General features: G+C 37.4%; 1 protein-coding gene across 1 annotated transcript in view; it reads right to left on the bottom strand.

Annotated features, from left to right (window-relative positions):
- Nucleotides 1-12,632, bottom strand: part of LOC121329625 (protein kinase C-binding protein NELL1-like) — a 111,774-nt gene that overhangs the window by 85,060 nt on the left and 14,082 nt on the right. The window contains exon 4 of the mRNA XM_041275310.1: nucleotides 6,389-6,559. Within this exon, the coding sequence (XP_041131244.1) occupies nucleotides 6,389-6,559 (171 nt within the window). The remainder of the gene's footprint in view (nucleotides 1-6,388; nucleotides 6,560-12,632) is intronic.

Below are 12,632 nucleotides of genomic sequence, written 5' to 3'. Positions count from 1 at the left end.
AAATGTTAAAATGGTGAGTGTTGTGTGCTGTTGTGAATATAGATAAGAGCAGGTCACAGATTATATATATATATATACATACATATATATATATATATATATATATATATATATATATATATATATGTGTGTGTGTGTGTGTGTGTGTGTGTGTGTGTGTGTTATAGTATATATATATATCATGTGTCGTGGTAATATATATATATATATATATATACACATACACACATGTATGTGTGTGTGACTCTATATATATATCAGTATCATATTTTAAAATATAAGATATAGTGATGATGATGATTATTATTATTATTATTATTATTATTATTATTATTATTATTATTATTACTGGTTTTTAAGAAACATTACCAAATCACCCAGTTATGGCCCATTCCATGTTACCTGTTACAGCAATATTAAGGACTCTGGAAATCATTCTTTATGAGTGCTGGGTCTTACGTCATTAATTAAGGAAATCAGAGCAAACATTACACATTTTTCAAAGCAACTGGCATTTTAGTTCATTGTTCGCAAGATCTGAGCTTTCTTTAGACTGTCCTCTTTTTCCTAACATGCTAGACTGCTGGAGTAGCACAGTGCCCAGCCATTAAGACACAGGGGAATGTGCCCGCGGGGGTGGTGGCACAAGCCTGACGTTACATGCTGCTCACGAAGGGAAGTAGGGCATTCTCCGCACCATCGAGTGCCCAGTCCTTCAGACAGGATCTCCTTCAATAGCATAGGAACAACTGCCACTGTCGCTTATATTAGAAAGTTGCTGAACCTGGTATATATTATCAGTTCTGAATACGCACATAGATGTCAAAACTAGAATCATTAGCTGGAAAGAGACTGAAGAAAACACTGTTATGTGTTTAATTTAAACAGTGTTAAACTTGTTCTTTCAAGATGCCAAGCAAATTAATGAAAACACAAAAGCATATCTGCAGATCTCTGATACTGTACTGCATGTCAGACAAACCAATAATTGGGCCTGATGAGAAGATGCTGGCCACTGACCTGCATCCCTGTGTGTTAGCCATTATAGGAGCAAAATCAATGAGGGAAAGATTTTCAGTTTAGCATACCGCTATATTGACATTTCAACTTCTCCTTCATTAGGCTGCATAATATGGAAGATAATGGCAGTTAAAAAGACTGGTGGTGTATAACTAGCATACAGAGGTGGTGTGACCTGTTTTTTGAGTGAATCCTTAACTTTTCACAAAGAAGAGCAACAACAAAATCTATTCTATTCACTTTCTGTATGTATTGCAGGGGAGCAAGAATACATATTCTCGTTGGCTACAAAACAAGTAAACAAAAAAGAACTGTACATGTTTTTTATGACATAAAGAGAATTAGGGTGAAGCCATTTTTGCTTGAATGACCTTTCGGGTTCAAAAACAAGAATATACATTTCTCAGCTTTTACAAATTAACAAATAAATAGATGCTATTGTACTACTGGTTCACTTAAAAAATAGATCCATTATTTGTTGAATAAGGAAAATTGGATTAAGTGTCAACTGTAAAATGTTTCCTCTGGCTATTTTGTATTTACTGTTGCATAATTAACTTCCCCAATTATCCATCACTGTGATCTTTCTAATTACCATTTATATGCCTAATAAGATTAAACGTCATCTGTGCAAAGCACTCTGTTCCATCTTCATTTTACCTACTTTAATAATGTTACATATATATATATATATATAGATAGATAGATAGATAGATATATATACACACACACATACAAAAGCCAGTTTAATTCCATCAGAGTATATAGTGGAGCCCCTATCTTCACCCCTAAATAAATGTGTTTCTACCTAAAAAGCTTTTCATAATCATACAGTAGCCCCTCGCTAAACCGGATATGTTTGTCCAACATTAGGAGGTGTTGGGTTTAAGAAAATTAACACTACAATAACAATACATTTATAGTGTTCAATGTATTTTAAAAGTAAAAAAATGTAAAAAAAATCATTGTGCTGAAATAACACAAATGTGTTTGAGGCAGCTGCACATTACTTTATGTAAAAACATAAATCTGTACAGTACGCTTATACACTATACAGTACAGTAGCAAAATCAAATGTACACCTAGCGCACTTTCTTTTTACTTTAGCCTGTAGGCAACCGGTATGATAACACATTGATGTAAATTGCGAATAAATGATTATTTTAAATTGAAACTAAATGATTCTAGCTTGGCAGCCTAGACCGTTAACACCAAAGAGACCATGGTGCTGCATTAACAAATTCTGATACTTACATGAGGACACTCAATTCTCGTTAATACGAATTTCAAAGGACCAGCAACAAATGTTTCATAATACCACTAATTCCTATTATCATTGGTAGCCTATAAGCCACTATATACTGTCCATTTTTATTTTAGTTAGTCAGGGCTGCAGTGCTAAATTGTGCACAATTACACAGCACCTGCACATTAATAGAACAGGTGTGTTTCCTGTTCCTATACAGATGTTCAGAAGGAGCTGGTGGGGTTAGCGGCACGAGTGTGCAGTCTATTACTCCCAACACATTGGGGAAACCAGAAATGTCACAGAAATTTGATTTCAAGGCTTGTAACTACACCCTGCTTTTAGGGAAAAATAGGTATTTGTCTATTCACTTCAGAAATGCATTGAGCACAACTGGCAACGTATGAGAAAAAGCGAACTGGGAAATGCCAGCAACAATTGTGACTGTTTAAAACATGCTTTCAAAAGTTCTGAACAAATTGATGCAATTGTAAGTGTTGAATTTACCTGCACCTTTCCCTACATCTCATTATAATACTTGAGAACCCTCATGCACACTATCTCTGCCCCCTTTTTGCAAATGTATGCAGGAACATCAATCATATTCATCTACGCTTCAACTGCAAACAGAAACTGCTGCTGCAAAGCATTCCCTAAAATGTCACAAACTGCATTGCGCTTGAGTACATTTCAAGCAAGACTTCTGACTCATTTGCAACAGGTTTGCGACTATTGCAACAGGTGCAACACTTCAGTAAACATACCCCACTGTCTTTATACAACCCCCATTTCTCTGAATTCTGATGTAATCATTTAGTCATCCACTCTCTCTAAATAGTGGCCCACTCAATCTGCTTTATTTATTTTCTATCTCCTCTTAACAGCCTGTGCAGAATTTTGATGTTTCATTATCTGACTTTTACCGGTCCCTTCTTACCCTAATTCTGTCTTTCTCCATCATTCATTTCATTCTAATTCAGTCATATTTTCCCTTCCCTTTTATGAACCATAGTAAATCATTTTTGTTCTTATGTTTCCAACTTTTTACTTCTTCTTCTGGTCCGTCTGTCTAAATGATCTAGAAATGTCATGATAATTGCAAAGTTGAAGACAGTGGCAATTATTTTCTACCCCCTATTAATACCCTTCTCTCTTTTTGAACCTCTCAGTGTAGCGAGCATAGGCTTCAGTAACGCAGTAAGATGCTAGCAGCAATCTCCTTAGCTTTGGTACACTATTTATAAAACATACGACTTGATATGACTTGATATTTAGTATGCCATTGTACACTCATAATGACACAGGATAACCAAACCTTTATTGTTTGTTTTTCCTTATTTCCTACGGCCAATTGCAAAGGAAGCCCAGTTAAACTTTTAATAGTTATGCAGTTCAAAGAGACACTGCTTTTTTAGATACAGGAGAGTTGACTTGTACAGTATGTCTTCTTGTGTGGTTCCAATTCCCCTCTGAATGCTAGAATGTCATTGCTTTAGAACACATCACTTTCAATTTGCATAGTCTTGCCCTTCAAAATACCTTGCAACACAGAATTCTTATATTATACTGGCAGCGCATATCAAGAGAGGCCAAATGGGTAAATGCTAATTAATAAATGTTATTCAGCTTGATGAAAATAATACATACAGTACAGTCAAATGTAATCAAATTCCATCGAGGGGTTTTTTTTTTTTTAAAAGAAGAATGAAAATGTTAAATTTAAATGAAAAAGAAATCCATGCTCACATCTAAAGGTTTTATTAACACACTGAAAACACTAAACCCTTTGTGCATGCCTTACTTATCATCGTGGTATATGAACACAAATACATTTGCACCTCTCTATGCGGCAAATTATATCTTGGCTTGGATCAAACTGTTCTGAGCTTTAGGGAACTCTAGCGATAGCTGGATTGGTTGACCTCACCCGTCTCGCTCAGTGATAATGAATCAGTCAGGATCTCTCTCTAGGCACAGGTATTTCTTCCACACAGATTTCACTCAGCCTTAATAGAGCAGATAAGGAACACCAGGAATGGACAGAGAGAGTGTTCACCTAACTTCTAAATTAGCTAAGCTTACTCCCAGAGGAGTAAAATCATAATCACAAAGTTGAGTGTGAAGCCACTTCCTATATAGACATCCAGGGTGTTCATACTCATGCAGATCACAAATTGAGTTTAAAGCACTGTCTCATACAGCTCAGTGTGTAAGCAAATCGCTGTTTTGTTTTTTTGGGGTTTTTTTTTTTTGTTTTTTTACTCCATTATGACTTTCGGACTAGTTCCTTACTTTTGAGGTATGATTGCTTAACAAGTAGAGAAGTGAATACCTAATGAAGGCTATTGTGTGTCAATTAATTGGAGCATAGCAGTATTCACACATTGGGAAGTAGTGTGAATCACAGGTCTAGTACACCTAGTTCTCAGCAGGTACTGTTCTTCTGCACCTATCCATCTAGATATAAATGTGTCTGTTACCTAATTATTGTTATTTTATATGTCAACAACATTATACCTTCATTACAGACATTTACTAGCAGGTTGTTTTTAGAAGGGATTGCAGTTTCTTTTCAACTTTCATCCCTTGAGAAATGCGGCTTTCACACAATCTGTCTTACTCCAAATGCTTTCACAGGTTTTTATAACAGGGAAAGCCTTTTTCTCGAGAACAATGTTTTTAATAAGTACCAGAATTCCTCTAATTTCCTTTAGTCTTATCGTTAATGTGACGTTTAGACAGCTAAATGTTCACAGCATTTCAATTTCAATCAAAGGCCTTTAAGATACAGCTATGAATGTGTTTTTGTTCAAGTAAGCCCAACTAGGTACCGCATTAGACCTGTCTAACAGTGATTGCAACACCCTCTACAATATATTTATAGATGTATTATTCACAATGGAATTAATAATCTGTAGTTTATTCATAAATGTCTTACAATGCATGCAAAAGAGTGTATCCCACCCTTGTAACATTAAGAGCTGTTTATATATAAACTTTACTGCTGATGTACAGTGTACATTCCAAAATAGGTGGTGCGGAAAATCAAAAGGGATATCATTAACTGCAACTTTCCAACTAGGTCTGAAACATCTCTGGACAGCCGCCAGAATACAGCAGATACAGATCTATCAATCTATCAATCTATAGCCCACTCAACCTGGAGCAATAACCTGCACAAAAAAGGCTTTCTGAAAAGGCTTCTTGAATAGGAAGTCATAAGCTGGAATATTGTTGTGATGGCGTGGACATCGATTTTGCAGGAACTCAAGGGGATATAATGTGACACTTTTCTCAACAGATTAATTTCAACTGCTCGATATTTGAAGGCTGTCTTCAATCCATCAATGCTTGATTGGATTCAGACCTGACCGTAGAGCAGTCTAGTGTTAAAACAATGAATACACTGCATGCTACTCATATGAATAGCACTGAGGGTGCCAATACTTGTGGGCATCACTTCAAAGTGTGTGTCTGTGCATGTATTTGTGTAAAATGCCATGTAGGGTTAAGAGCACAGGATTGTAATGCATTAACAAGCAGAAGTCCTATCTGAAGTGGAATGTACTGATGTTTTGTTTAGTTTTTTTCTCAATGATGTATTACACGTCAAATGATCCACTTGTTTAACAATTCCATTCACGCTCTGAGTTTGATTTTTTTCAGATTTTCAAAAGGCTGCACAGCTTTGAGGTTTTAATGGTGCGGCAGTAAATGTATTTATAGGATAATGGTAGAGGCAAACAAGCAAACAACAGACAGCATAATTCACCTTGTGTTTGAAAAGGTTTCCTGTCACAAGCAGTACCCAGAGTGACTGAAGCCATTAAAGGCATCTTCATTGCTCCTCATTCAATAATTTGAATTTTTAAACCAGACCAGCGCATCATTACACAGGCTTTATGCTTTATATGCAAGTCAGATGTGAGGGTGGATAAAGACCTGCTTTTGAAGTGATGTGTGAGTTTGCAACTCAGAATGCACTAGAAGTCTAGAAGTAGAGCACAGTTCTGCATCTTGGTTGATTTATTAGAAATAATTAAGAAGTATGCGTGTTACTATGTGTGGGTATTTTTAAAAGAATTGCAACAAGAAGAGGTGCATCATATTGTTCTTTCCTACCGATTGCAGTCCACGTGGAGTAGCAGATGAGAAGCGCTGATTGAAAGCGCAATCTTATGCCACTGTCCATCTGCCAAGCGATAAGGGAATGCTTCTGTTCTGGGTTTCCCATTAAACCGGTAGTGGTATCTGATTTCATCTCGTAACCCGCTGCTCTCCAGTTCAAAATAACTGTGGACAAACAGAGAGATATTTATATAGAAAGATATTTAGCAACAGGCCATCACACATTCACATATCTAAGACACTTGGCTTCGATTGATACATTCAAAGTCATTATATGACACATATGCTACTCCTTGTGCAAAAGATGTGGATTTGATGGCTAAACTCCCCTTTAATGGGTATTATTGCTTACCTCTGATTCAAATGGGATGGGATTCTCTGCAACTTTGTGTCATCTGACTAACGAATATTGTAGCTATATATTGTAGCATTATTGTTTTAAAGGTGTCAGTGTTTCTTTTAATGGTAAAGTCAAATCTGAATGTGTACATCTCTCCTATCCAGTCTACCCTTTTATTCACATGTACAAAACGTACACAGAGAAAGCTTCCACATTATGTCATCAAGTAGAGAGCAGAGATTGTTCTCGCGGTAATTCATAGCAGGCATCTGAAATAACACAGATATCCAAAGTGCAAGGAAAAAAAAAATCATTTAAAAGCTATAGAGTAGAAAGTGAGGTAGGGTCACCAACTGCTTTCACCCTTTTTGGGTCTGTGATTGAGAGGCTAACTCAATAAAGGTTTCATTAAGGCAGAGTGTTGAGAGAGATCAAATAATGACCCAGAGGTTTTTGCTTCTGTTCAGGTATAAAGGATGAGTACGGTTATTTATTTAAAAAAAGAAAAGGAGTAAAGAATCATTGATGGAACTTAAGAACTCCCCCCCCTTCCACCCCCCCCCCCCCCCCCCCCACCCCCCAACTGCGATCACATTCCGCTCAGCCTGAACGGCATTTGGCAATATTAACAGCAAGGCAAGTATGCTGAGCAAATCTGAATATATTTCTATAGCTTAAGTGAGCCATTAAAAGAGAAATGTCAAAGGACAAAAATGAGGTCAACAGCTAATTCTTTCACAATCGCAATTCCAAAGCGAGAGTTGTATTCTGAGCATGCAGTGAGAATACTAAAATAAATGTTAAAAAAGAAAGAAAATTAATTAATGTGGCCCTATGGTGGCAGGGCAATTGCCCTGCACAATGGGAAATTAGTGTTGGTGTAATTTGTACGTGGAAATGGGTTTATTGTGCAAGTCTCTTTTCAGTTGTTTTGTGTAATTAAATTATTGTTTACAGGGGGGCGTTCGATTGAGACTTGCTCCCTGCTAGGCTTGGTTGAGGGGAAGCAAGTGATTGGCTGTGCTGGTCCTCAATCAGCAGGTTTGCCAGGTCTTGACCGAGTGTCCACGGGAGATGGCTCGAGGCGATTGCAACGCCATGCCAGAAGCGAGCTGCATATGCTCGGGAGGAGAGGGCCCGCTCTGCAGGAGTGACAGCAACGCAGCCCTGAAACTGCAAGCGGGGCTTGTGAAGGCAATGCTCAGCCAAGGCCGTGTGAAGCAGCGGGAGTCGTCGTGTGAATGCCAGCTTATAAGTAGGTTAGTTTAGGGTATAGTGATCCCATGTAATGTATAGGGTTATGTAGTGTAGCAGGTTCCTGGAGCGTGGTGCCTAGTTTACAAAGCTAGAGATCACCCTTTTATTTGTAGTTTTTGTACTGTGTTTTATTTTGCCTTTTGTACAGCTTACTGTATGTCTACCCTGTGCGTTATCATGACCATCTTTGTTTACTTTTGTTTCTTTTTTAATAAATCCTGTGTGCCTGTGCCGGCATTTCAACTACACATCCATTGTGTCTCTGTCATGCATAAACAGCGGTTACCCACACACGTGACACGAGCACCCTGTCACAGGCCCTAATCAAACATTTGAATCCCTGTTTTATGTATTATTATGCAGTGCCCCTGTGCTTTGCCGGTGCACATCATAAATTCAGGATCTGGTAAATAATGGAGTCATAAGACTGTTGTCGGACTGAAGCACCAGTGACGCACTATTTATTAGTATACACAGCATTAGGCCATTGGCCCTTTAAGAAAAGAAACACAACCAAACCTGACTCCAATGGAATCCCAGTATACGTACTTGGGATATTCCGCTTTTAACCCAGTTAACTAATACACAGTCAGAGCAAAGCTCAGCTCCTGCACAAACAACAGAACACATATACAATAAGTTTCATTCTGTCTTCTCACCACACATTCCCAGTTAGCCCCAGGGAATGACCTGGTTTAAATACAGCCTGGTGAGGACAGGATGGCTAAGATTGACAGGGCTTAAAATGCTTGCTAAAGGAAGATTTCACACCAATCTAGACAACTGCCCTCAACAAATATGGCTCTGAAGCCAAAAAAAAATAATTACTGTAGGTGGTATGCCATCAAGGGTTTACCAAGGTCATAAAACCTGTTCCTATAAGGTTCTGCATGTGTACTCCAACACATAAAAAATATGTTCTAACACAACCCAAGCTGCTTGATCGTCTAAACTGAGTTTATTTATGTCACTGTATAGTCAACCTCATGTCCAGGACCAATACTAAATGGTATTATTATAGAACCCAAGTCTATTTTACTGACAAGGTTGTTGTTACAATTGTATTCTGCAACATAAAGCCATGACACAACACCCATAACATAACAGCCTAATATACAATGATGGATACTAATGTCATAAAAATGAATGCATGGCTATATATACTTATGGCTATATATACTAAAATGAAAATTCACCATTATACTTTACCCGCACTTATCAACCCTTTGTAACAGGAGTAGGACTTTTAGACACCCATCATTACTATAACAGTTACCATTACTAAGCTTTCAAAATCAAAGTGAATTATGAATGGGGGATAATAAACTGCAGGCATAGTATCGGGAGATTTAGTACAGCAACACTCTTTTAAATCTCAAACTCTCAACTTTGCCTTGACACACCGGCTGCTTACACACAAAATGCTGCTTTCCCTGATGGCAGACACACTAAGCAACCGTTCACTAATCCTCTCTGCCATCCTAGCTATGCCACAGGGACTTTTTTATCATGATCAGTTACCATGGCAATGTACCCCTGCTCATAACACAGTGGAAAACTAACATCTGATTGATCTGAATGTACATTAACAGATCTCCTCGGTGTTAACAAAAGCTCCTTGGAATAAACCTCAGAACTAAAAGATATCTATCAGGAAACTTCACTGCAGGGCACTACTGTACAGTAAAAAATCTACCTCTAAAAAAAAAGGCAAAACAGAAGGAAAGCTAAAAATGTAAACTGGTACTTGATCTGGTCTATGCTGTAACTTTATCCTTCCAGACAGCAATGTCTGCTAATCAGTGTTCTGCTGCTTAAATATCGGTTTAGATTTTTGGTGATTTAACTATTCAGGTAACGTTTGGCAAAACTCTAGTATATGTGTTAAATTACCATTTTTTATATCCCATCTAAAATACAAAACAAATTTTGCTGATACAGTGCTCCCCCTTTATAAGGCGGCCCTTTAACTGTGGAACAGATTATAAGGCAGTACGGTCATGGCTCCAATTTCCCCCACAATGTCATCACACTAACACTAGTATTCTCATTATATGAACACAAATTACACAGTCTCTTAACTATGGCTCCTGATTACAGCATTATAAAGGGAGAGGACTATACCATTGCTTCCAGGAATTATCCTTCAATATCAAGATCTTCTGACTAAAAACACCTCGTAAATCCTATAAATGAGAGTTAATTTCAAACAGACAGGAAATGTTTGAGATAAATGTCATGTGATATAAATAGCATGTTATTGCTGATGCTGAAATTGTATAGATTAAGGCCAGGGTAGATGCTTTACACTCGCTTTAGCTTGTGCGGACAGATAAGTGTAGTTTAAAACATCCTATGACAGGAAAAAGGTCTGAAATGCGGACAAGTTAAATTAAATAAAATTAGTTAAAACTATCATGGGCCCCAAACTGAGCCAGCAGTGACGAGCAAGAAATGTAATCAGAACAAATTAAATGGCCTTTATATAAAATATATATATATTAAAAAGAAACACCCTGCTGATACTTGAATGATGTAAAGAATACTAACACAGAAATATGAGATATTGTCCTGTATAGCACAACTCAGCTGTTGCAATTGTGTTTCATTTCGGGCAATAACAGGAAACTCAAATCTATTCATAATGTAAAAATCCCCAAATAAAAGATTGGTATCTTTACCTTGGGTTGGTTCTAGGGATGCAGGAAGAGTGGGGAAGGTTTTTTTTAATGTTTTTGAGGCTGAAGTTTCAGGTCCTTATGAATCACATAATCACATTATAATTTAGTGCTCATTAACGTCCAGGAAATATTAGTGCAGAGCTTTGAAAACTAGAATCGGTTGGGGGGGTTGGGGGTTACACTGCAAGCTGTGAGGGTGCAACTGCTTTTCCTGCTCCTCCATCTGGCACTGTATTATCCACAATGTCTTTCCGTCTGGTGTATACACAAAGTCTCATGAATCCAGTTGCTGCTGAAGTAGCCAAGTTACTCCATCCATGGCCATAGCTGATACAGCATTCAAAAAAACACATGGGGCCCGTACTAACAGGCAGCCAACCACATTATCCAAGCTGCTAAAAACAGGCTGAAAAAATGAACGGATTAGTAATACTGTAGTATTCAATATGGTCACTACCTCAGCAGAAGCGGTCTCTCGATTTAATGTAACCCTTGTATAGAAAGCGTGCGCGTGTGTGTGTGTGTGTGTGTGTGTGTGTGTGTGTGTGTGTGTGTGTGTGTGTGTGTGTGCGCGCGTGCGTGCGCGCATGCATGTGAGTCAAATACATACAGCAAAATGTTCTAGATTCTGTGGAGTGAAGTCATTTCTTGCAGAAATACCATTCCACAGAATATTAATCTTTCTCTGGAGACAATATTAAAAAAAAAAAAAAAAAAAAAAAAATCATATATAAACATTCTTCTGCCATTTTGTCTAAAGCTGTCTGTTGTGACATGGGTCAAACATCCCTATAGGCAGCCTGTGAGTATCAAAATATGGACTTTAGTATTTCAATTTTATCAACAGTAGGTCATCTGTCTCTGTGATTTGATTTGCGGTACCCCAGGGATGATAAAGAAGTACTATTCCTCTCAAAGCTTCATAAGCAAACACAGCAAGTTGAAGTTGCACATTTACATTTTAGCTTTGTGAATTCAAGACTCAAATAAACAACATTGGCCACAGATACCTTGACAAGCTAGATTGGGAAACTATCTACAGTAACTACCGTGGACAAACAAACAAACAAACAAAAACTACAGAAATCTGTGTCTGACAACCACTAAATTGACATATCAAATATACTTAAAGGGTACATAAGGACCTTTTTATTTTATTGCGTTACATGTTCCCATGTGTTGCTACAACTGTTTACATCATGTGTGTGTATTGTTTTAATTTTGAGGCAGTGAATGCAATTTAAAAGTTTAAAAAACTGGCCAAAATTAAAAGAATACACACACCCTACATAAACAGCAACACATGGGAACACATAACACAATACAATAAAAAGGACCTTATGTACCTTTTAAGAGGGATACAAGAACTAATAGTTATCCTTGTGCAGCACAGTTATTTTAGTTTCTGAAACAACATAGGGATAAATCTCCCCAGTTTTGTCTGTTTTTTTTTGTTTTTTTTTATATGTTAAGCAACTGTTCCTGCTGAATAATGGAACAGAACTGTCCTAGATTCTTTTTGGTTACATACTATCATTCAACTGTTCCAGCAGCTCAGATAAGCTAATAAAATAATAATAATGTGAACGTATGCCTATGTGTTGGTGGGGGGATTACATTTCTACTAGAAATGCACAGTAAATTATAATTAAACTCTGTACAATTCAAATGGTTGCATTTAGCCAAGGCTGACATTTGTTTCACTCGCTGATTTCAGCAGTGGTAATTAACTAAATGATCCCACTGTGCTAGGTGACGTGAATGCTTCAGGAGCAGGGGGTAAAGACAGATTCAATGTATTCAACACTTGTATCCCTCACTCCATCAAAGACTTTAAATAATGAATGCAGAATTGGATTCTTGGTGGTTTGTTTGCTGTAGTCACTGTTTATGACAAGACAATATTGCAGCATGCCTTTGCAAAAAACGTCATCTACGGTATATAAGTATAAAGGTTTAC

The sequence above is a fragment of the Polyodon spathula genome, chromosome 17 (genome assembly GCF_017654505.1).
Source record: "Polyodon spathula isolate WHYD16114869_AA chromosome 17, ASM1765450v1, whole genome shotgun sequence".
Classification (NCBI taxonomy): Eukaryota; Metazoa; Chordata; class Actinopteri; order Acipenseriformes; family Polyodontidae; genus Polyodon; species Polyodon spathula.
This window is presented reverse-complemented; position numbering and strand designations above follow the sequence as displayed.